This window comes from Felis catus, chromosome B2 (genome assembly GCF_018350175.1).
Source record: "Felis catus isolate Fca126 chromosome B2, F.catus_Fca126_mat1.0, whole genome shotgun sequence".
Taxonomy (NCBI): Eukaryota; Metazoa; Chordata; class Mammalia; order Carnivora; family Felidae; genus Felis; species Felis catus.
In genome coordinates this window covers 41,441,905-41,465,739 of record NC_058372.1, presented here as the reverse complement: position 1 = coordinate 41,465,739, position 23,835 = coordinate 41,441,905, and the positions used below count along the sequence as shown (strand labels likewise).

Below are 23,835 nucleotides of genomic sequence, written 5' to 3'. Positions count from 1 at the left end.
TTAACCGCTGCTGAAGTTTTCAGTTTATGCATTAGGTTGGAGAAAGCAAGAACTTTTCAAAGATAGGAAATGTAAACACAGTCGCTGCCAAAAACTCCCCTTTCCGAATAAGGATCCCACTATTCTGAAGTCTTATATGTAGCACTTTAAAAGATCCAAACTGCAAAAGCCTTCAATAATTGCAATTATTGATCTTCAAGGGTCTCGACTTAATCAGGATCTTTAAGTTTGGTGCCGATCAGGCGATAACACATCTAAGGAAAATGAACACAAGTGAAGAAGGAGATCGAAGACATAGCGAAGATACTATTATTCCACCTTTAAAAAAAAAAAATCCTCTTAGAGGACCATACCAGGGCCTTTACATCTCAGTGAGTATGCATTTCTGTTTCCCGGAGTCTCGGTCCAACGTCCTCACCAGCTACTACTATAGCATAAAATTAACAGACAAAGCATGAAATGTCTGAAAACGGCGATACAGAACGGTACTCAATTCTTACCAATGTGGCAAGCACCTGGAAGAACTGCCAATCACGGACGCCGAAGATGCCGGGCTCGCGGTCCACTGGAAGGAAGATGAAGGAGTCCTGAATACCCCCTCTCCGGAAGCGGACCAGTCGGTTTCGAGAGATTTATTGCCGGTGATGACGGAGAAACGGACCACGGGTCACAGACGACCCTGCCCAGGAGGGTAGCCACCGCACTGCCCGGCGGACCTAGACAGGGTTTGAGCGCTCAGCAGCCAGACCTTGAAAAGCAGATCAGACAGCGCGCGCGCAGCAAAACAGCCGTTGACGCGTCTGCGCACTGTACCCCTTCCGTCCCCCGCCCCGCCCACCGAGGAACTACAGTCACACGGGAGCCGCCACTTCCGCGGGCGCGTGCGCAGTGGCGGGTCGGGCGCGTGCGCAGCCCCCGCTCCTTCCAGGCTGGAGCTTCTGCAGCTCACGCTCCTCCTCCCTCTCCCCACCCCCCAGCTCGCCGCGGCCCGGTACCAGCGTGTGGTCCCGTGAAGGGAGCCGTCGGTGCCTCGTGCTCCCGGGACGGCCGTGGTGCGCGCTTGCGGCGCGTAGCACTAGCCATGGCGATGGATCAAGTGAACGCGCTTTGCGAGCAGCTGGTGAAAGCGGTGACGGTCATGATGGACCCCAGCTCCACCCAGCGCTACCGCCTGGAAGCCCTCAAGGTAGACGGGGTCTGGCGCCCCGGGCCTGCCCCAAGTCCCTGCCCCAGCTCCAGCGGTCCCCGCGCGGCCCCAAACCCTGCCCGTTCCCCGCCCACGCGGCCCCTGGACCTCCCATCACAACCGCGGGGGGCCTTTGCCTTCCCCCTCCCCGCCCTCCGCGCCTCTTCTCTTGGCTTTCTCTGCTAGCCTCGCCTGCCCTTCTCTCGGGACCCTCCGGTTCCTTGCTGATTCTCATCTCACCACCACTTTCCACTGCCCTCTCCTCTCCTTTCCCTACTTCACTCCTGCCCGCACCAAAGCCGGATGCTTCTATTTTATTATTGCCCTAAACTCCACACACCGTAGCCTTCCCGTGGCGCACGTGCCCGTCTCGTCCCCAACACCAGCTACATTCTTTACGGTCTCCTCTGCATTAAACATTTCCTTGCACCCTCCTGACCCATCCTAGCTGAGCTTCAGTCCCTCTAGGGCCACTTTACTTGCATTCGTACTCCTCTTACTAATCCTCTTCTGTGTCTTGGGGATTTCTGGGCTAATTCTCACACACCTTCCACCCATGTTTTTTCAGTGTGTTCTATTCTCGGGTAATTTTGCGCAAAGATGAACTTCTACCACTTACTTTGCATTTTTAACAAGGGCGCTTTGGTTTCCTGAAAGTAGTTTTTCTTGAATCCGGATGCTCAGGTCCTGGGACTTATTCCTGTGTTGCAGTTCAGGAATGCTAATATAAATTGGGATGCTAATAAATTGCAGACTTATTCGCGCATCACACCATGTTATATGGGATGTGAGAAAACACTTGTGCCACGTATATATTTTTTTCTTAAGTTTTTATTAATTTCAGTTAAGTGCTGTGTATATTTTAAATGATGTGACTTTATAGAGTGAACATCACTTGAGAAAAACTTTACTTTTTAAAAAACATATAGATGTATGCCACAGGATTTAGAATCAAACAGTTGAGTTCTATTTATTTGCTATGAAATATCAAAAATAGACACAAAAGTAAAGGGAATAATACTGCAATGATCTTGTGTATACCTCTCACCTAAATTCAAGAGTTATAAAGAGTTTGTCGCATTTGCTTTATTCCTTCCCCCAAAGTTTTTATTAATCTTTAAAAAAATTTAAATGTGTTTAATGTTTATTTTTGAGAGAGAGTGCGTGTGCGCGAGTGGGGGAGGGGTAGAGAGAGAGGGAGACACTGAATCCAAAGCAGGCTCCAGGCTCTGAGCTGTCAGCACAGAGCCCCATGCAGGGCTTGAACTCACCAGTTGTGAGATCATGACCTGAGCCGAAGTTCCTGAAGTTCCCGCATCCAGCTCTGTGCTGACAACTGGAAACCTGTTAGGGATTCTCATTCTCTCTCTCTCCCTCTCTCCCTCTCTCCCTCCCCCTCCCCCACCCCCCTCCCCTTCTCCACCCCTGTGGGTGTTTTCGGTCTCTCAAAATAAATAAGCATAAAAAAGAGAAACTGGGGCGCCTGGGTGGCGCAGTCGGTTAAGCGTCCGACTTCAGCCAGGTCACGATCTCGCGGTCGGTGAGTTCGAGCCCCGCGTCAGGCTCTGGGCTGATGGCTTAGAGCCTGGAGCCTGTTTCCGATTCTGTGTCTCCCTCTCTCTCTGCCCCTGCCCCGTTCATGCTCTGTCTCTCTCTGTCCCAAAAATAAATAAACGTTGAAAAAAAAAAATTAAAAAAAAAGAGAAACTTTATTTTTAAAAAAAAAAATTTAAAGTTTGAGAGAGAGAGTGCATGAGCAGAGGAGGGGAAGAGAGAAAGGGAGAAACAGAATCCCAAGCAGGCTCCGAGCTGGCAGCACAGAACCCATTGCGGGGCTTGAACTCGGGAACTGTGAGATCATGACCCGAGCTGAAATTAAGAGTTGGATGCTTAACCAACTGAGCCACCCAAGCACCCTTAAAATTTAAGATGAAATTTTTTTTTTAATCCCACTTTCTCTTGGCTCCTAAGGGAAATACTAACTTTTCTTGTTTCAGTTCTGTGAAGAGTTTAAAGAAAAGTGCCCTATCTGTGTCCCCTGTGGCTTGAGGTTGGCTGAGAAAACACAGATTGCCATCGTCAGACATTTTGGCCTTCAGATCCTGGAACACGTTGTCAAGTAAGGAGCTTTTAGATGGTACCCCCAAACCCTTGAGAGAACATATCTTTATTTCTTATGGTAACTCATAGAGCTGATCTTTAGGTGAGTAGAAAAGAACAATCACCGTGAAGAAAGGAATGTTCTCCAAGAGATTATCACAGCCTCATGAGAGCTCTCATTCAGGACTTAACTTTCCTCTTCCTCAGTTCTTTCATCCACGTAAAATACATGGTACATACTAAGCATTCTACAAATGTTAACTGGTTCTGCCAGCATTTATTGAGCTCCTGTTGTGTGCCAACAGACTTCAAGGTCTTTTTTGGAAAAATACAGTGTATAAGTATAATTACATCTCTGATTAGGCATTGTGCTTTTAATTTTTTTTTAAGTTTGGGTGTGTTCCTTCTCTGAATGGCAAATCCAAAGGAGGATTTATATCACAAAAACTGAAAACCCTTCCTAACTTGAGTTTCCTATCCCCCCCCCCCGCATCTATCATAAGAATCACCTTTCAAGACTTTGCCACAGTTTTTGTGGGATTGTACTATTACTTCCTAAGCCAGCACCAAAAAAAAAGGAGTTAGTGGTATCAACATTGTATTTTCTGAAAAGCAACTACATTTGTTGCAATTGTCTCAGGTGTATATTTGCTTTTGGCCTGTCAGTAAAATCAAGCCCCGCCCCCGCCCCCCCCCCCCCCCCCCCCTCCAATCTGTGCACAAACCTTGTGTGAATTTCAGTTAGTGGACCACTGCCTATTTCCCAAGGCATTTTTCTGTTAGCATTTTGGTTGGATATGGACTGTTATTGTCCATTCTTTGAAAGGTACAAAATCAAAAGTATAGTTTCTTAGTGAAATTGCCAGCATAATATAACACAAACTCAGAGCTATTAGAGAAAACTTCTAATGTGATTCTCTGACTTTATGCATTTTGGTGGCCAGGTTTCGGTGGAACAGCATGTCTCGATTGGAGAAGGTCTATCTGAAGAACAGTGTCATGGAGCTGATTGCAAATGTAAGGAATGAATGGTTGGTTGGAAGACTTGTGTTTCAAAGGTAGTTTAGACTAAGTGTAACCTCTTTAATGTAGCATTTATGTAAAAATTCAGTAGTTCTACATAGGTCAAATAGCATGCTTGACAGGGCAGAAGAGATTAAACATTTTCAACAAATGAACATGATTCTTAGTTCTAAATTAGATTGCACTTTGCTGTTTGTTTCCTTTCATTCCAAACTGGACTACTGTATGATTCTGCCAATATAAAATATGCAGAATGAATTTGTGTCAGGAGTTAGAATATGACTTTAAACATGCTTAAAATCCATAGCTTGCTTTTTTTTTTTTTTTTTTTTTTTTTTTTTTACACACATGGCATGAAAAGTTGAATTCCCATTATTTCATCTCCAAAATCAGTGCCTTTATTCCTGGGGTGCCTGGCTGTCTCAGTTGGTAGAGCATATGACTTTTGATATTCGGGTTGTGAATTCGAGTCCCATGTTGGGTATAGAGGTTACTTTAAATTCTTAAAAAAAAAAAAATTCTCTTCAGGGCACCTGGGTGGCTTAGTTGGTTGAGTATCCAACTCTTGATTTTGGCGCAAGACATAATCACAGGTTAGTGGGTGGAATGGAGCTCTGCATCAGGCTCTGCACTGAGCATGGAGCCTGCTTAAGATTCTCTCTCCCTCTCCCTCCCTCCCCCCATCACCCACCCATCCTCTCCCTCCCTCCCCCCACCACCCACCCACCCTCTCCCTCTCTACCTCCCTCCCCCGTACCCACCCTCTCCCCCTGTCTCTCCCTCCCTGCCCCCCACCCACCCTCTCCCCCTGTCTCTCCCTCCCTCCCCCCACCCACCCTCTCCCTCTCTCTCCCCCTTCTCCCCTTCCCACCCTCTCCCTCTCCCCCTCCACCCCTCTCCCACATCCACATGTGCTTGCTTTCCTCTCTAATAAAATATGAAAGTTTTTAAAATCGCTTCAGAGTTATTAATCAACTTAGGATTTATATTTTGCTAGTTTCGGGGAAACTTGATGGGAATCCTAATTCATTAATTTTGATATCAAACTTTATTTTTGTATTTATTTAGAGAGAGAGAGAGAGAAAAAGTGCATATAGGTGCATGCAGGGGAGGGGGAGAGGGAGAGAATCTTTTTTTTTTTTTTTTTAATGTTTATTTATTTTTGAGACAGACAGAATGTGAGTGGGTTGGGGCAGAGAGAGAGGGAGACACAGAATCTGAAGCAGGCTCCAGGCTCCGAGCTGTCAGCACAGAGCCTGATGCGGGGCTCGAACTCACAAGCTGTGAGATCGTGACCTGAGCCGAAGTCGGATGCTCAACCGACTGAGCCATGCAGGTGCCCCATTCCTGGGAATAGTTTTTCTGTGTCTTATAATGCTAGAACTATCAGTCACATGTTCAGTTGCTTCTCCTAATTCTCTCATTTTATCAGCTGCTTCTTGTCCTCATTTTTGTACTCTTCACGTTGGCGCTCTTACAAAATGAAAGTCAGTATGAGAGCCTTTTCACTTGGGAAAGGAGAACAGTAATGTCTTCCTTGCTCTGTGTGACAGTCATTTTTTTAGCTGATGCAACCCTCACTTAAGCTTTAAGTGGGGAAAATGATTCGTGAGAATGCAGGGCAGGTGACTCAGACCTGGAGAGCAGGTTTTATTCTGTTTAGTTTAGAAGGAAGCCTGCTGAAGTTCTGTATACTTTCACAGCCCAGGTGGTTGGTTTTTTTGTGTTTTTTAAATTCAGTCTTACAGACCTCTTACTATCTCTTTTTGTTTTTCAGGGAACACTGGACATTTTGGAAGAGGAGAACCATATTAAAGATGTTTTGTCTCGAATTGTAGTAGAAATGATCAAGCGGGAGTGGCCACAACACTGGCCTGATATGCTAATAGAATTGGATACTCTTTCTAAACAAGGGGTATGAAATATAGCTGTATCAATTCAGTTTATTTTGGAGGGGCTCTTTTGGAGTTCATTTTGTCAACAGAAAAGAGTCTTTGGGCTCACCCATAGTGAAAATGATGTTTCTATTTAATTTAATTACTTTATTTCTTTGATCTAGGAAACACAGACAGAATTAGTGATGTTCATCCTTTTACGACTGGCAGAGGATGTAGTGACCTTTCAAACCCTACCCCCTCAAAGAAGAAGGGATATCCAGCAAACGTTAACCCAGAACATGGAAAGAATATTTAGTTTTCTACTTAACACGCTTCAAGAAAATGTAAACAAGTACCGACAAGTGGTAAGGGATACCTCACCTCCCAAAAGTTCTATTTTCTTTTAAATGTTTATTTACTTTTAGAGAGAGAGAGAGAGAAAGGGTGTGAATGGGGAAGGGGCAGAGAGAGAGGGAGAGAGAGAATCCAAACAGGCTCCGTGCTGTCAGCACAGAGTCCGACACAGGGCTTATTCTCAAAAACCATGAGATCATGACCTGAGCCAAAAACAAGAGTCAGACACTTAACCAACTGAGCCACCCAGGCACCCAAACTTCTATTTTCTAATATGAGTGGGATTTTGTTTGTTTTTCTAAGTTAAAAGTTCAGCGAAAGAAAACCATCAAAAGAGAAACTGGAACTAATTTTCCAAGAAACTCAAGTCAATGAGTTTCCATATCTATTTTAAAAACAATAAGAAAATTCTTAAATCCGTATAAAAATGATTAATTCTTAGCATTTAAAATATTTAAAGCCCGGATTTCTGGTAGGTCAGATGCCTGTTTAGTTCTGGTCCCTTTTGCAGTGGAAACTGCTGGGTTTTATTCCTCTTGACTATATGATTTTCAGTACAGGTTTACCTCACTACCTGAAAGAAGAAGTTCCTTTGAAACCTGTTCTAAGCCCAAATGGCATAGTATGAAGAAATTACCATTAATTTATGTGGAAAATTTTTTGAGCATTCCCATGCCAAAAGAAAACACCTCTCGTTGGCTTTTCTGACATCTTAGGACACGTCTTGCTAACAGATGCACAAAATAATCACAGTAAAGCACAGATGCCCACAGACAGTCTAAGGCTATAGCTGCTTGACTGAGATGCTGACTGCCATTTTTGGGGAAGGAACTTAGTGGTGCCTCTATAAGGGCTTGCTCTAACAAGGCTGAAAGTTATTCTCACTTTGTAAAAGCAAATAATCCTCTTCAGATTTCTTTCAGTTAGAGAAAACAGGCACTAATGCGGGTCATTAAAAACAAAGTGGCATAACACAAAATTTTGAAAAATGGGAAATACCTGTGTTCTGTTCTTCCTGATAAGATCTCTCTTCTGCAGAAAAGGGCAAGCCAGATACTATCTTTCCAACCATTGTCTTTTTTTAGTAGAGAGCTTTCAGAAGGATGTCATGTAAAAGTTAATGTAGTACAGTAGTTCTCAGCAAAGGACGGTTTTGCCCCCCACATTGTCACAACTAGGGGTTGCTATTGGCATCTAGTGGGTAGAGGCCAAGAATACTGCTAAACATTTTATAATACACAGAATTGTCCCTCACAATACTTATCCAACACAAAATGCCAAAGTATTGTGGTAAAACCCTGATCTAGAATTCTTGTATGTGTTTATTTCACAAAATAGGATTAATTAAAATTATTTTTTACCCTGATTTCCTTCTTTTCTTTTCTTTTTTTTTTTTTAAACATTTTATTTTTGAGAGAGAGACCAAGACAGATTGTGAGCGGGGGAGGAGAGGCAGTGAGAGAGGGAGACACAGAATCCAAAGCAGGCTCCAGGCTCTGAGCTGTCAGCACAGAACCCCACTTGGGGCTTGAACCCACAGACTACGAGATTATGACCTGAGCCAAAGTTTGACACTTAACCAACTGAGCCACCCAGGCACCCCTCATTCTTTTGTTTTGTTTTTTAAGTTTTATTTATTTATTTTGAGAGGGAGAATGCACACAGGGGAGGGGCAGAGAAAGAGAGAATCCAAGCAGGTTCTGTGCTGTGAGCACAGAGCCCAGTGTGGGGCTCCATCCCACAACCCCAGGGATTGTATCCTGAGCTGAAACCAAAAGTTAGATGCTTAACCGACTGAGCAACCCAGGTGCCCCTTCGTTGTATTTTTAGAGGAATGGTAGATACTAATGCAAATGAGGAGAAGGTACTATGAGCTGTTGGGGTGGGGAGGAACTCAGTAAGTACCTAATATATGCTATATACTTGTTTGCACTTTATGTGTTATTTAATCCTCAAAACAACCCTGAAAGTATAGTCTCCATTTTATAGATGAAGGTACAGAGAATAATTATTGAAGATTCCCTAATGTTTGTGGTGGAACTCAAGTCCCGTTCTTTACACTAGAATGGCCCATTTCCCCCAAAATATCTCCCCAAGATTTTTCAAAAGATACCAGGAAAATATTTGCATTTAGAAACTTATTTATATTGAGAGTGAAGGAGGTATTGTTTTCATTTTCCCCTAGGAGATCTGATCTGTAGGAGAAAGGGAACACATTATGACCCCTTAGATGCTCTAGCAGTCTAGCCAACATGCCCGAGCTGAGACATTAGAAACATATGCTGGTGTTTTTCTTTAGCCTCAGTTTCAGTTCCCTCCATCTACCAGGCTACCACTTGTGTCCAAGACCAGAGCACAGCCAAGAGCCATCTTTTGTACCTGGAACAACTTCTTTTGCTCGAGAAGTTGCATCCCTTCTTCCGTCTCTTCTCTCTGTCCATCCCTTCACCTTCCTGATCAGGCGGTTGGTTGAATGTTAACAATGATCAGATGAGTAAGCTCACTCTCCCTGGCCCATGACCTGGCCCCTGAACTGGTCTGAGGGGAGCATAAAGGGTCAGAGTGGGAGTGAAAAATTGTTGGAGAGGAAAGACTAGACTTGGCTATTGTTGTTTGGATTCCTTTTCCTTCTTGGGCAGCATCAGTAGATGCTGGTAAGAGGGTTCTACCTGTCTCCACCCATTAGCACCTCTGCTCAGTCACTGTTGATGAAGGTTTAACATTTGTCCTTTATTAACAAGTGCATTTTTAAAAGTTGAGACGAGGAATTGTGAAACAAATCCTTTATAATCCTAAAGGCAGTGAGTTTTCAGGTACTTCACAAGTTGTTATTCCTGCTTCTCTTCCCCTTCAGCTCCCCTTCAGAAGTTTTTTTGGAAAATAATTTTGTGCATGTAAATCATTAGCATTGTGTAATATTTGTAGAATTGGACACGGAAGGGTAAAAATCAGTTATAATTGTACATTTACTGAACAGATGTTATTTTTGTCTAGCATGTAATATTTGTGTGTGATTTGTAATATCCATATATACATGGTCATAACTTGTATTTAATTTTGTTTCTTGTTTTTTCTCCATTTACATTATTTCAGTATACTTTTGCTAGGTATAATTTGTTTTTATTTGAATGTGGAAAAAATGCTCATGCTTTGTTTTAAGCTAGATTTCTTTCATCACTAACACTGTTGATCCTTATTATGTTCATCTGTTATATTTCTTTGTAAGCCGTGTGTTTTGAAACTATCTTTGTGGACTTTATGTTGTAACATCTGTGTAAGCTCTTTCAGTACTAACTTTTTGTCATACTGCTAAAATAACCTTTCTTTCTTAGGGGGAACATCAGCTATATGTTCTTAGTAAAGTTGTATTTTTTTCGAAGGTTAAAAGTTGAGTCTGTATTTAAAAAGTCATTATTCAAGGGACTTCATTAAGTGGGTGGAAAATTATTACATAGCTTTTTACTCATTAAAAACATTGGATTCTTATACTTCTTTTCTTTCAGAAGACAGATAATTCTCAGGAATCAAAGGTAAGAGCTCTTGTGGAGTTGGAAGGAGACTTCTTTGAGGCTTTCAGGTACAGAGATGCATACACCTAGTGGAGGGTGACCTCAGCCTTGGTTTGTGTGATCTTTGAGTTATGGTAGAAGGGAGTTAAAATTATAATATTTTCAGTTTATCAGAGGAGACGAAATGGCCACATGTGCCATATGGTCTTATTGACAGACATTGAGAATGCTGTTGTTTGAGAAGTGGTTGTGTGTCAGACCTTCGAGTTCCCTGTCAGTTGCTGTTACATGAGTACATTTTCTAAAATCATTTTCTTTTTAGAATTAGAAAATAGAAGGAGCTCAGGTATGACCATAGCCTCTTTGTCTGTTAGTGAGGACTTAATGATCAAAAGTTACTTCTTTGCACGCAGGCCCAAGCGAACTGTCGAGTAGGAATTGCAGCACTGAATACTCTAGCAGGCTACATTGACTGGGTGTCCATGAGCCATATTACTGCTGAAAACTGTAAGCTCTTAGAGATGCTCTGCCTGCTTCTGAATGAACAGGAACTTCAGCTGGGAGCAGCTGAGTGTCTTCTCATTGCAGTCAGCAGAAAAGTAAGTTACCACTTCAAACTGACTTATCCTCAGAGCCTCTGCTGGGGGTGGGGGGTGTTTAATTGTATGTTGTAGCAAAAAGACATTGAAAAGTTTGGGATTTATCTGACATCAACTTAGCTACTTGTGTCCAACCCTGTGGATAAGAGTATGCTGATATTATAGGGATCCATTGGCAGCATGTAGAGATTTGTCAGGCTACTTGGTTCTTGAAACAGCTATGAATCTTGGCACTTCGCACTTAAGAAACACGATAAAAGTAATGTTAAAATTTAAAACTCGGTGTTAGGTCAAAAAATCTCAGACGGTGGCAGCGTTGGCTTTATATTGGTCTAGGCTAACAAATGGGACTATGACAGCTTTTCTCCACAGGAATGTTGCTTTCAGGTGTAATTTACTTTGTTTTCATATGAGCATTATTGCCTGACACATTTATTTTTTTTAAATGTTTATTTATTTTTGAGAGATAGCGAGCAGGGGAGAGGCAGAGAGGGAGGGAGATAGAATCCCAAGCAGGCTCTGTGCCATCAGCACAGAGCCCGATATGGGGCTTGAACCCATGAACCATGAGATCATGACCTGAGCCAAAACCAAGAGTTGGATGCTTAACCAACTGAGCCACCCAGGTGCCGCATGACACATTTAAAAATAGAAATCTTACAGGGGTTCCTGGGTGGCTTGGTCAGTTAAGCATCTGACTCTTGATCTCAGCTCAGGTCTTGATCTCAGGGTCATGGGTTCAGGCCCCACGTTGGGCTCCATGCTGGGTGTGAAGCCTACTTAAAAAAAAAAAAAAGAAAAAAAATAGAGGTGTTATCCAGATTTTATTTTAAAGAATTGGCCTTTTCTCTAGTGTTCAGTTAGCCCTGGGATTGAGAAATTGTGAAATCAGTGTATTTGATTATATAGGTATAGAAGATGTTAGTACTTGGAGACTTTTAGTAATAGAGTTTGTATTACCTGTGTTTCCCTAAAATTGGTTCTAGGGCAAGCTGGAAGACCGGAAGCCCTTGATGGTCTTATTTGGGGATGTTGCTATGCATTATATACTCTCTGCTGCACAGTGAGTATCTGCTTTTCTATGTGTTTTCTAATTTCTTTGCCATTTACGTATATTATATAGATAAATCTGAAGTTCTACCTGAATGTTGGCAGTCAGTTGACAGTGTTTTTAATAAAGAAGTTGGGTAGTCTTAAAGGGACTTTTTAATCTTTTTAAAGACCTTATGCTGCAAGTAAGTTGTGGCCATTGACTCTGCACCCAGCCACTTCCACAGTTTTTCCCATTCTTCCCAGATAGCTCATCTTGATTCTGTCTGCTTCTGGTGATCCCCAAGCCTCCTACCAGCATTGGTGCCTAGGCCTGAGAATGCTCTGATCTTCTGTACTAGAGTCTGCCCCAGGCCTGCCTTGACTGCAGAACTTCAGATGCTCCTCCTTCCTTTCCTGCTCAAAGTACTCAATGCCTGAAGTGCTGAGGCTCTTGGAAACAGCGGGAACAGTGTGTTTGATGAGAAATGTATGCATGGGACCTTGTAAACACATTATCTGTCTTAAAATAATGGCTTCTACTTACTTTCTTTTAATTGCTCTGGAAAATATTTGAGCATTTACTGATACATGTTTCTTACCCAGGAAGGCAGATAGAACTGTATTACAAAGACAGTTGAACCTGTCACAACATCCTTTTTTTTTTAATGTTTATTTATTTATTTTAATATTTTTATTTATTTTTGAGAGAGAGACAAAACGAGCATGAGCTCACGGGGGAAGGACAGAGAGAGATGGAGACACAGAATCTGAAGCAGGCTCCTGGCTCTGAGCTGTCAGCACAGGGACTGACATGGGGCTCAAACCCATGGACTGCAAGATGATGACCTGAGCCGAAGTCAGATGCTTAACTGACTTAGCCAAGTGCCCCCTGTTTTTTTGTTTTTCTTTTTTTTTGTTTGTTTTTTTGATATTCTTAGTACTAGGGACAAATGAAAAGATATGAGACAGACACACATGTATTACTTAAAATTTCTTATTGTCTGTTTATTTTCTTTTTTAATGTTTATTTTTGAGGGAGAGAGAAAGAAAGAGTACAAGGAGGGGAGGGCAGAGAGAGAGGGGGACAGAGGATCTGTAGTGGGCTCCACACTGGACAGCAACAAGCCCCATGTAGGGCTCAAACTCATGAACTGCAAGATCATGATCTGAGTTGAAGTTGGATGCTCAACCCACTGAGCCACCCAGGTGCCCCTCTTGCTGTCCATTTCAACACGGCTTTTATGATGGCTTTCTTTCCTGTAAAGACTAACTTTGTTTTTAAGGGGTTCTCTTCATTAAATTCATAACATGTCTTTTGGATGGCCACTGTAGTTACTGTTTCCAAGGCCCATTTCTTTTTTTTTTTTTTTAATGTTTATTTTACTTTTGAGAGAGAGAGCGCAAGTGGGGGAGGGTCAGAGAGGGAGACACAGAATCTGAAGCAGGCTCCAGGCTCTGAGCTGTCAGCATAGAACCCGACGTGGAGCTCAAACCCATGAACTGTGAGATCATGCCTGAGCTGAAGTCAGATGCTCAACCAATTGAGCTACCTAGGCGCCCCTCCAGGGCCCATTTCTTAGTTCCGTAAAGACCATGACATTCACACTGAGGTGTCCCATCTCCATTTGTGTTACTTACTGATACCTGTGAGTAAAGGTGTGATTCAAACCCAGGCGGTTTGAATCAAGACTCAAGAGCCTGCACTGGAAACCATAATGCCATATTGCCCTTCAACATCACTAGAGCCTAGGTCTTGCTTACCTCGAGGCCCATGCTTTTTACATTATACTCTGCTGGCTCCAGAACACAGCTAACATGGCTGCTGTCCACACTAGTTCTTACTCTCATCAGTGTGAATATCCCTGCATCATTTCAGGTTAGGTTTTGCCACCAAGTAAGTTATTTTTTTTTTAAGAGCTATCTTGATTCTGAAACAGTAGATAAAGGATTATAGATCTGAACTAAATTACTTGGAGAAACGACACACAAGGTTATGTTTTTATTGCTTTTAAAAAAAGAAACTTACATTGTTCAGAGCAATTTCAGGTTCACAGCAAAATATAGTGAAGGTACAGAGATTTCCTGTATACGCCATGCCCCCACACACGCATAGCCTCCCCCATTACCAACATCCCCGACCAGAGTGGTCCATTTGTTAGAATTGATGAACCTACGCTGACACATTATAATCATCCAGCCATAGTTTTAGGGTTCACTCTTGGGTGTTGTATATTCTATGGGTACATTCTGTGGGTTTCAGCAAATTTGTAAAAACATGTATGTATGATACAGACTATTTTCAGTACCCAAAAAATCCTCTGTGCTCTGCCTATTCATCTCTCCTCCCCCATCCCAACCTGTGGTAACAATTGATCTTTTTACTTTCTCCATAATTTTACCTTTTCTAGAATGTCACATCATTGGAATCATATAGTATATAGCCTTTACCGATTGACTTCTTTCAGTTAGTAACATGCTATTTAGAGTTTTTCCATGTGTTTTCATGGCTTGAAAGTTCATTGCTTGTTAGCAGTGAATAATACCCCATTGTCTGGATGTACCAGTTTATTCATTCACCTACCAAAAGACATTTGGGTTGCTTCCAAATTTTGACAGTTAAGAACAAATCTGTAAACATCCAGGCTTCACATGTTATAAACATGCAAGTTTTTGTGTAAACATGTTTTCAATTTCTTTGGGTAAATACTAAGAAGTGTGATTGCTGGACTATATGTTAACAGTATGCTTAATTTTGTAAGAAACTCAAATTGTCTTCAAAGTGTCTATACCATTTTGCATTCTCACCAGCAATGAATGAGAGTTCCTGTTCCACATCCTTGGCAGCATTTGGTGTTGTCAGTGGTCTGGATTTTGGCCATTCGAATAGGTGTGTAGTGGTATCTTGTTTGAATTTGCAATTTCCTGATGACATATGATGTGGAGCATCTTTTCATATGTTTGTCATTTGTATATCTTTGGTGAGGTGTCTGTTAAGCCCTTTGGTCTATTTTTTTAATCAGGTTGTTTTCTTATTGTGGAGTTTTAAGAGTTCATCGTATATGTTGGATAACAGTCCTTTATTAGATGTGTCTTTTGCAAATATTTTCTCCCAGTCTGTGGCTTGTCTTTTCATTTTCTTGATTATAGTCCTTTTATTTTTGTCAGCGGTATAAGGAATTGTTACATGCTTTGCCTAGGGATCTCTTGTTAAGTCCTCCCTGGGTACCAACAAATGTCTTTTTGTGCAGCTTTTCATGCCTATAAGTGTATGTATGCATTTTGTATGCAGTCGTGTTCAGAGTTTATCTTATTTAACCCAAAATACTCAAAGACCATATAATGTGCAAAATTAGAGTGCTTCTTTGAGGGATAAGATTGCATTGAACCTTATTGCTCATTGATCTTTCAGTGTTTGGAGGTTTTTTGTTTTTTTGTTGTTGTTTTTTTTTTTTTTTAGTTTTTTAACTTTAATAATCAGCAGAAATTTGAATGTTGAAGCACAGACCACATACAGCTGCATTTGGTGGGAATCCTTTTGGTTCTCTTGATGGACACCTAATCACACTATTTTCTCATCTTACAGGACTGCTGATGGAGGAGGCTTGGTAGAAAAACACTATGTCTTCCTGAAGAGACTCTGTCAGGTCTTATGTGCTCTGGGCAATCAGCTCTGTGCATTGCTGGTGAGCACTTTCTAGCAAGTTTCAGGACCATTTGAGTAGAACGTTTAGAAAGTTACATTTGTATAGTGAGTGAAACATGCCATTGATTTTAGCCTTGTGGAAATTGCCCTACAGGTTATTTCATACGATTTTATAGATTAAATTCTTGTAAAAGGGTTTGAATGATGTAAATTTCTCTTAACAAGTCAGTTATCGATGTCAACAGGAAACATCCGCATCTATTATTCCATAAAGTCAACGTTGCCGTTCTTGTGAATTTTGGTACCTGTAGAATATCAGTTTGCTGAATGCATTACCCTTTGAGGTTTATTAGATTATGAAATATTATGCATTCAAATAAAGAACTCTTTTCCCAAATTTAAAGGATATTATTGGTCATAAAAGAAAACTTTAGTCTGATTGACTTAGAAATACCTGTGTTTAGGGAAATACTTAAGAACTCAAGTCTTACAAGTTGAGAGGACAATTGGTATAGACGTTTGCATCTAATGTTACGTCTTTTTGTGGTGGTTTGAATGGTTAGTGAGGACAGATCTTCAGACATGAGATGTATACCATCAAGTGGTTGTTTAATAGATTTGGTCACAGAAATCTGAATAGACCAGGTCTGAAGCAGTAATACAGATTTTTTTCTTTCTGTGATTTGTGAAATGAATGCTCTTTTTTATTTTCATATTTGACCACAGAATGAGTTTTAATGATAACGATTAAGGAGGTAAATCCTTGAGTTGATGCCTTAGGTCACAAGGAAGTATATGGTCCTTTTAAAACTGAACTTTGTGGGGGTTTAAGTTCTGTACAGTTGCCCCTTGAACAACAAGGTTTGAGCTGCATGGGTCCATTTATGCTCAGGTATTTTTTGACAATATAGTGCAGTTCTATAGATATATTTTCTCTTTCTTATGATTTTCTTAACATTTTTTTTTCTTTAGGTTCCTTTATTATAAGAACACAATATATAATATATATACATGTATGTATTAATTGTTTATTTTATCAGTAAGGCCCCTGGTCTATAGGAGGCTGTTAGCAGTTAAGTTTTGGGGGAATCAAAAGTTATATGTGGATTTTTTACCCCTAACCCCTGTGTTCAAGGGTCAGCTGTATTTGTTACTCTTCTTGCTGTCCTCTTCCACCCCACCCTCGCCATTAGTGTCATTAATGTAGTGGTCTTTTTGTCCCTCAGGGTGTGGATTCTGATGTAGAAACACCAGCAAACTTTGGAAAATACCTGGAATCTTTTCTTGCTTTCACAACCCATCCAAGTCAGGTAAACTTTATGTAGGCAACATCTCAAAATTTTAGTTAAGTAAACCAAAATGAAGCACTATGACCTGAAGTAATTAGGAGCTTGTGTATAAAATATGACTCTTAAGGCCCTAGGAAGTAACTATAGTGTCATTTCATTAAAGAATTATTGAGTCTTCTTCCTGAGCCAAGCATTGCGTCATGTAGGTCAACAGCTTTTCCCCTCAGGTAATATTCTGCTAGTGTTCTATCAGATGTGAGCTATATCCCAGGTGATTTGCTCCTAAAGGTATTTTAAGTGCAAAAGTCTAATTGATTGTGTTATAAAATTAATTTCTCACATTTAAGGTTTTCCTTGTAATACCACCCTGAGATTCCTGTATCCTTTTTTGCCATTAAAGAAAGTGGTAGAGGGGCACCTGACTGGCTCAGTTAGTAGAGCATATGACTCTTGATCTCTGGGTTGTTCGAGCCTCACATTGGGCATAGAGCTTACCTAAAATAAAACAAGAAGAAAAAGTGGTAAAGCTCAGTTCACACTCCAGGAATTGCACCTGACCCATGGTCTGTCTCATTAGTATGTGGTCTGTAACAGGCCGTCATTACTGATGCAGTACTGCATGGCCAGTTTCAAAATATTACAGAGATTTATTTCCATGAAAAAATACTGTTGATAATTGCTGGGCTAAGTCATAATCTTGGTTATATAAAATGCAGACCTTAAACTGAGGTTTCTCTTTTTTTTCTTTCCCTTTAGTTTCTGCGCTCTTCAACTCAAATGACTTGGGGGGCACTTTTCCGTCATGAGATCCTATCCCGTGACCCTTTGCTGTTAGCAATAATACCAAAATATCTTCGTGCTTCTATGACTAACTTGGTCAAGGTATGCATTGGGAATCAAAATGTGCAGTGCGAATTACACACAATAAGACTTAGATTGGCCTCCAAGTGACAGCCCAGTCTTGGTCACTAAGATCTCTTCCTTGGACATGTCATTCTCTTATTCACCAAGAAGAAAACAGTCCAAACTGGTCATTATAATCTACTTTTTCATATTTTGGAGCACTTTTATAGTAAGTATTGGGCTAGGTGCTAGGAAGAAGTAGGACAAGAGCAATGACCATGACCATGCAACGGGATAATGCTTTTCAGAGATTGAAAGCAGGCAGGGTAGAGTCAAGATTTTAAGAGGAGGTAATAGGTGATTGTTTCTGAAGGTCCATGAGAGTATGAGGGTGACTGAGAAGGGAGGAGGGAGAGTGGAAGCAAATTGCTCACCACCTCTGTAAAGTTGCTTGTGAATTCCTTGAGATCAGCTAAGTGCTTTTGCAGCTGACAGATGCTTAATCTTGATTTGTAAAATCAGAGAATGGGACCTATTTAAGTGTCCTCTTATTTCCTCAAGGAATATGCTAGCACATGGCACACCCTGCTCTAATTCTTTGCCATGGTCTTCATTACCATTTAAGTGAAACATACAAAGTTCCATGCTTGTTCCCCGGGGGTCAGCATTTAAGGAGACACATAGTTCTAGATTCTTTTTTGCTTATTGCCTACCGTATTAGCACATTGTGTTGAGACAGCCTTATACTCAGGCACCCTAAGCAAATTCTAGAATTTAATTCTCCCTGAGGAATCTAGAGGAGAGTGTCAAATGAGTGTTCTCTTTTCTACTGCTGTCAGGATTATTGGAACTAGGAGAAAATGGTGGACTTGGGGTAGACCAGAAGCAGTTACTTATTTACAAAGATCTTATGCAGACCCTTAATTCTTCTTTAAAAACTTCTTCAGCTCCTAGAGTTTAAGACTCTTTTGATAGGTCTGTTTTCATCCCCTACCCCAATTATCTTTCTCTTTGCAGATGGGCTTTCCTTCTAAAACAGACAGCCCTAGCTGTGAATATTCTCGATTTGATTTTGATAGTGATGAGGACTTCAATGCTTTCTTCAACTGTAAGTGATAGTGGCCTGGAATTTCTCCCAGTAGTCTAAGAATGGCATCAAGTATTATGAATCATAGTGCATGACCCTTGGGGTTCTATATTAAAGGCCCAAAATCTGGACAGCAGCCTGTTTAATCTCTAGTCTCATATTGCAGAGGGTACTGGGATTGCACTCATTCTAGGTATAGTAGCCTCTCTTGCACACGTATTACATGCACACACACGCATGTGCACATACACAACCTTTGGACTTTGATGTTTAGGTAGTAACAGTGTGTTAGGCACTTGAATTTTTTTTTTATACTTGGGATTAAATACCATCTTACTTTGCTGGTCCTCTAAAAAATACAGGCTATCTAATAGCCTAGTTGCGTTCTGGGTTTTCTGTAGCCTGGCTGGTTCCACACCATTCTTTTATTTTTTCAACTAATAGCCTTATGAGATATAATTTGTTTACCATATATTTCACCCATTTATAGTATACAATTCAGTGGTTTTTTATATATTTTTTATATATTTATACTATTGCCACAATTTTAGGACATTTTCATGACCCCCAGAAACCCTGTGCCCGTTAGCAATCAATCATTCCCAGTTCCCCCATCCCCCCACCAGCACCAGGCAACCAGTAATCCTCTATTTCTAAATTTCATATAGAACAGATTATACAATATATGATCTTTTGTGACTGCCTCCTTTCATGTACGGTTATGTTTTTAAAATTCACTCATGTTATGGTGTAATCAATACTTTGTTTCTTTTTACCACCAATATTTAATTGTATGAGCATACCACATAAGTTGATGGATATTTGAGTTATTTCCACCTCTTGGCTGTTAAGAATAATGCTGCTATTAGGGTGTCTGGCTGGCTCAGTCAGTAGAGCATATGACTCTTGATCTCGGGGTTGTGAGTTCAAGCCCTACATTGGGCCTAGAACTTACTTAAAAAAAATAATAATAATGCTGCTATACCATGTGTGTACATGTTCTTGAGTGGACAGACACGTTTTTTATTTCTCTTGGGTGTATGCCTAGAAAGGGAATTATTTGGTCGTATAGTAATTTTATGTTTAATGTTTTGAGGAACTGCCAGGCTGTTTTTCACAGCAGCCACATTGTTTTCCATCTGTACCAATCTAATCTTTTAATTCCAACAGAAATGGGAGATCACTTTTAGTTTGCCTCTTTGAGGATTGAATGGTAGGGCAATCCCTAAAATTTGAAATTTGAAATCCCTAAAATTGAAAATTTCTGGATTTGTTCATCTTTATTGAACATTTGTTACATTCAAAGCACAAATCTGCAGAACAGAGTCTCTGAACATTCTTCTCCTGGGATGGATAAATGAATGAACATTAAGCACCTATTACATGCTGCTTATTGATTTACATCTTTCTCTTGGCAGCCTCCCGGGCCCAGCAAGGAGAGGTAATGAGGTTAGCGTGTCGTCTGGATCCAAAGACTAGCTTCCAGATGGCTGGGGAGTGGCTGAAGTATCAGCTGTCAATTTCTGTTGATCCTGGATCCATGAACTGTAAGATGTTTTTATTTCTAAACATTAGTGAAGTATTGTATCAAATATACATAGGAAATAAACCTTCTGAGTCATACTTAGAACATGCTAATAGTGTTAAAAAATAAATTAGGGTAAAACCATGCTCCTGTCAGTTTTGTCTTCACATTTGTTTTCTAACAGCCAATTGCACATTGTTGATTATATTACTTCACTTTGGGCACCATCTTAACAAATTGCATGTCTAGACTTAATTTTTAAAGCTTTTCTACCAAGTTCTTGCATAGAACCATTCCTAAACTCAAAAGAATGTCTTGTTAGGCATAATAGGAGCAGTACGGGGACTTTCCATATCACTCAGCCACCTCATAGCCTTTGGAAATGCCACTTTATATAAAATCCTAATAGCTCTGTACCCAAATGCATAAGCCAGGTAACTTCTCTATACTCTATATCATCTGTTGTCTTGTTAATGCATGCTATGTGTGACAAGATTTAATAAAACAGGAAAAGCTAGAAGCTACTCCTTTGAAAAGGCTCCATATTTACGGTCACTTACCAACCACACTAGTTAGTTGACATTCACAGGATTTAACATTCTGTTTTGCATATTCACAGTTGACTCTAAAGGTCTTGGTATCTAGTAAGTTGAATGTTGGTGGAGGCCAAATGTGTTGCACCAAGAGGAAGCTAGGAAATGGAAGCACTATATGGAAACAAGGAAAGTAATTTGTAAATCTTTTTGCCTGTGCTCTTCAGTTTGAGTGATATGCTTTAATGTGAAATTGGAGGGTGGCGCAGTTCTTTAGATAATAGCCCTTGAAGTTATCATGAGGCTACTGGATGTGAAGCAGCATTTTGTGTATTAGTTGTTTATTTGGAAGGACTCTTTGTGGTCTCAAGTATCTTAATTAATTCTATAGGTTTTCAAAGACAAGTTATAAAGGGCAAGGAAAGGAGAGATTAGTTGATATATTTCAGTCGCCTGTGATTGACTAGGCACAGTTCTTGATGCTTTCAAAGTGGTTTTATAGATATGACTCACAGAGGTGAATTCACACAGCTCATTGTTAGAGGTGGAGGCAGAATAGAACTTCTCTCTACTTTTAGTTCTTTTTTTCTCTAGGCTGAGAGGGGTTAGATTACCCTGTTCCTTCAACTGTGAAATTAAGTGGTCTTAGTCTAAGACCCCATTGCCTGTCTTCTGTGATCCTGTGACAGTAGTGGTGGTAGTGGTGGTGGTGGTGGTGTTTGTGTTAAAACCCTGTTCTCTTACAGCTGGAACTGGCGAAGGCAGCCTCTGCTCCATCTTCTCGTCTTCGTTTGTGCAGTGGGAAGCCATGACCTTTTTTTTGGAAAGTGTGATCAACCAGATGTTTCGGACACTAGATAAAGACGTAAGTAACTGTTTCCTGTGCCGATGGCGTAGTGGTTTTGATCTCTTTAAAATTGACAGAGGGATTAGAAAATCTGTGGATGTGCATCCTACAGAAGAGGAAATGGAGAATCAGGTTAAATAACATACTCAAGTTCAAATAGCTAGTAAACAGCAGAGCTGAGCCTCAAATTCAAGCCTCTGTCTCTAAGTGTACAGTGTTCAGTCTTTATTTTAAGGAGATAATAAGACAAACCCTGTTAGTACAGTGAACAACAGGTATTGCAGGGAGGACAGTAATGGTAATCTTGAATTGGAAAATCTTCAGAGATGTTTGCCATTAAGCATCCTTCTCAGTTTACGGCAGGTAGACCAGAATATTCATGTTAGCTTATCAGTGTCCTCTTTCCTGAATATGAATAAATTGATCTTGTTTCTGTGTGTTTCATATGAACTATATCATTCTTCTCTTATCTACCTTAGATGCAGCTATAATTAAGTAGGTGATAGTACATACTGTATTAACTAGGTTTACTAGGTTAAAATCATTGGATCGCTCATTTTAAAGTGATTATGTCTTAGTATGTTCCAGGTTAGTTGTAGGAAGAATCTAAATCCTTTGAAGATAAGTGAGATATATAGTGCTTTTTCTCACAAATGGCATATTAACAAATTAGGTTTTAGAGTCATTAACGTCATCTGCTTTTCCGTTGATTCATTTCAGTTTGAAATGATGGTATTCAGAGTTTGTTCCAAAATTTAGGTGGGAAATTGTACTTAGATTCTGCATTTTTACTAAATGCGCCCTTTTTCAGATTTAGATGGAACTGTCAAGAAAGCCCTTTTTTCACTGAATCAAGGGAAATGGTTGTGGGGTTTCCTTTCCTGGCATTTTTAATTAGACACCTTGATGGAGCCAAATATGTGGGTATGACCCTGTTGGAAAGCAGGAGAATGAAGTGGTCACGGTTTGTCAGGTACTTGTCTTTAAAATATATGAAAGGACTGGCAGTGTCAGGGGAAGGGTGCCTCGTAGGTTGTAGGCTGGATTGTATGCTAAGTCATATAATATGCTGGTATTTGGTCAAAATGCCAAATATTAGTTGGTCAAAAGGTACAAAACGTTGGGTTGTGTATAAGGGAAAGATGGGGACTGGAAACAAAGTAAAGGTAACAATTAGAAATTGAGCAGGTGCTCACTTTGGCAGCACATACACTAAAACTGGAACAGAGAAGGTCAGCATGGCCCCTGTGCAAGAAATTGAGTAAGAGTCTGAACAGTTAGTGGGGAGAGGAACAATAGAACGAAATTCTTTTTTCCTGAGGAGGTTCCTAGGTAGTAGTATTTAGGTTTGTTAGTGACAAACCTCTGACTCTAAAACCTTTTTTTTCTTCACCAAAATAAAATGGGTCAGAATGAAGCATTCCTAAAGTGTTTGGTGAATTGTATATGATGAAATTATTCACCAACTTATTAACAAAGCTGTAACACGTTCTATGTCCCAGAAGTGTGCACATGACGGATCTCAGCCTGTTACACTCCCACTTGCTGCTACCAGTTTCTGACTCTGCGTAGTATCGCCTAATCCAGTGGTTTTACAAACTGCTCACATTGTGCTCTTGGTCCCCACCCTCACCCAGGGTCCATCAGAGCAGCTCAGCTTTTATCCTGTGAGAGAGTTTGACCAAGAGGTTCTTTGGCTAGAAAGGACTTTTGAAAAGCTACTTCTCATTTATAGTGGCATTAGCTGAGCTTATGTGTCCAGAGGACTTATTTTAGCAATGGATTAAGGTATGGAATAGCTTTGGAGGGGGAGGAAATCACATTTTGAAAATGAGGATTGATTTGCCTCAGACAGTAAAATATAAAGCTACATTATTTTAAAGCAGTGTGGTACTCACATTAGATACGGCTCATTGGAACAAAATAGACCGGAAACAACCTGGAGCTTGTATAAGCATCCCAAAGAAATTGAGAGGGATTGGGGTCATTTAATAACAGTATTGGGGAAAATTAGCTGTTTGAGGAAAGGTCCCTAAGTTGAAAAGCAATGAAAGTAATGACAAAAAAGTGAATTGAATGACTATAACTACGTATTTTTTTCTTAACTTGGCAAACTTTGAAAGGCAAACTTGGGGCAATATTTGGAGTAAATACCGGTGGGATTAATAGCTTTACTATAAAAGCTTATATCTCTTAAACAATTGGTATCCCAACTTTGGAGAATAATTTGGCAGTGTCTAGTGGAGATGCTTTGCCTTATAACCCAGCAACTTCACTGCTAAGTCTGTACTCTGAAGAAACCCTGCATGTGCATCAAGCCCCAATATTGAAGAGAATCCTTGTGTGTTGAGCCAAGGAAAAAACTTACTATCCCCCAATAGACTGTAC

General features: G+C 40.6%; 2 protein-coding genes across 5 annotated transcripts in view; one reads left to right on the top strand and one right to left on the bottom strand.

Annotated features, from left to right (window-relative positions):
* Window positions 1-814, bottom strand: part of POLH (DNA polymerase eta) — a 40,801-nt gene extending 39,987 nt beyond the window's left edge. For both annotated transcript variants that reach the window (XM_045057602.1, XM_019830633.3), the window contains exon 1: window positions 501-814. The gene's annotated coding sequence lies outside the window, so the exon portion shown is untranslated. The remainder of the gene's footprint in view (window positions 1-500) is intronic.
* Window positions 815-894: 80 nt separating this feature from the next.
* XPO5 (exportin 5) overlaps window positions 895-23,835 on the top strand; it is a 48,866-nt gene continuing 25,925 nt past the window's right edge. The window contains exons 1-14 of one of the 3 annotated variants that reach the window (XR_002157091.3): window positions 895-1,186; window positions 3,184-3,305; window positions 4,231-4,303; window positions 6,087-6,224; window positions 6,369-6,551; window positions 10,044-10,070; window positions 10,463-10,648; window positions 11,635-11,711; window positions 15,264-15,363; window positions 16,550-16,633; window positions 17,369-17,494; window positions 18,473-18,563; window positions 19,961-20,089; window positions 21,347-21,465. Coding sequence is in view for 2 of the 3 variants with exons in the window: in XM_006931756.5 (XP_006931818.1) it covers window positions 1,082-1,186; window positions 3,184-3,305; window positions 4,231-4,303; window positions 6,087-6,224; window positions 6,369-6,551; window positions 10,044-10,070; window positions 10,463-10,648; window positions 11,635-11,711; window positions 15,264-15,363; window positions 16,550-16,633; window positions 17,369-17,494; window positions 18,473-18,563; window positions 19,961-20,089; window positions 21,347-21,465 (1,560 nt within the window). In the remaining variant the exon portion in view is untranslated. The remainder of the gene's footprint in view (window positions 1,187-3,183; window positions 3,306-4,230; window positions 4,304-6,086; window positions 6,225-6,368; window positions 6,552-10,043; window positions 10,071-10,462; window positions 10,649-11,634; window positions 11,712-15,263; window positions 15,364-16,549; window positions 16,634-17,368; window positions 17,495-18,472; window positions 18,564-19,960; window positions 20,090-21,346; window positions 21,466-23,835) is intronic. The other 2 variants (XM_006931756.5, XM_019830631.3) reach the window with 2 other exon arrangements.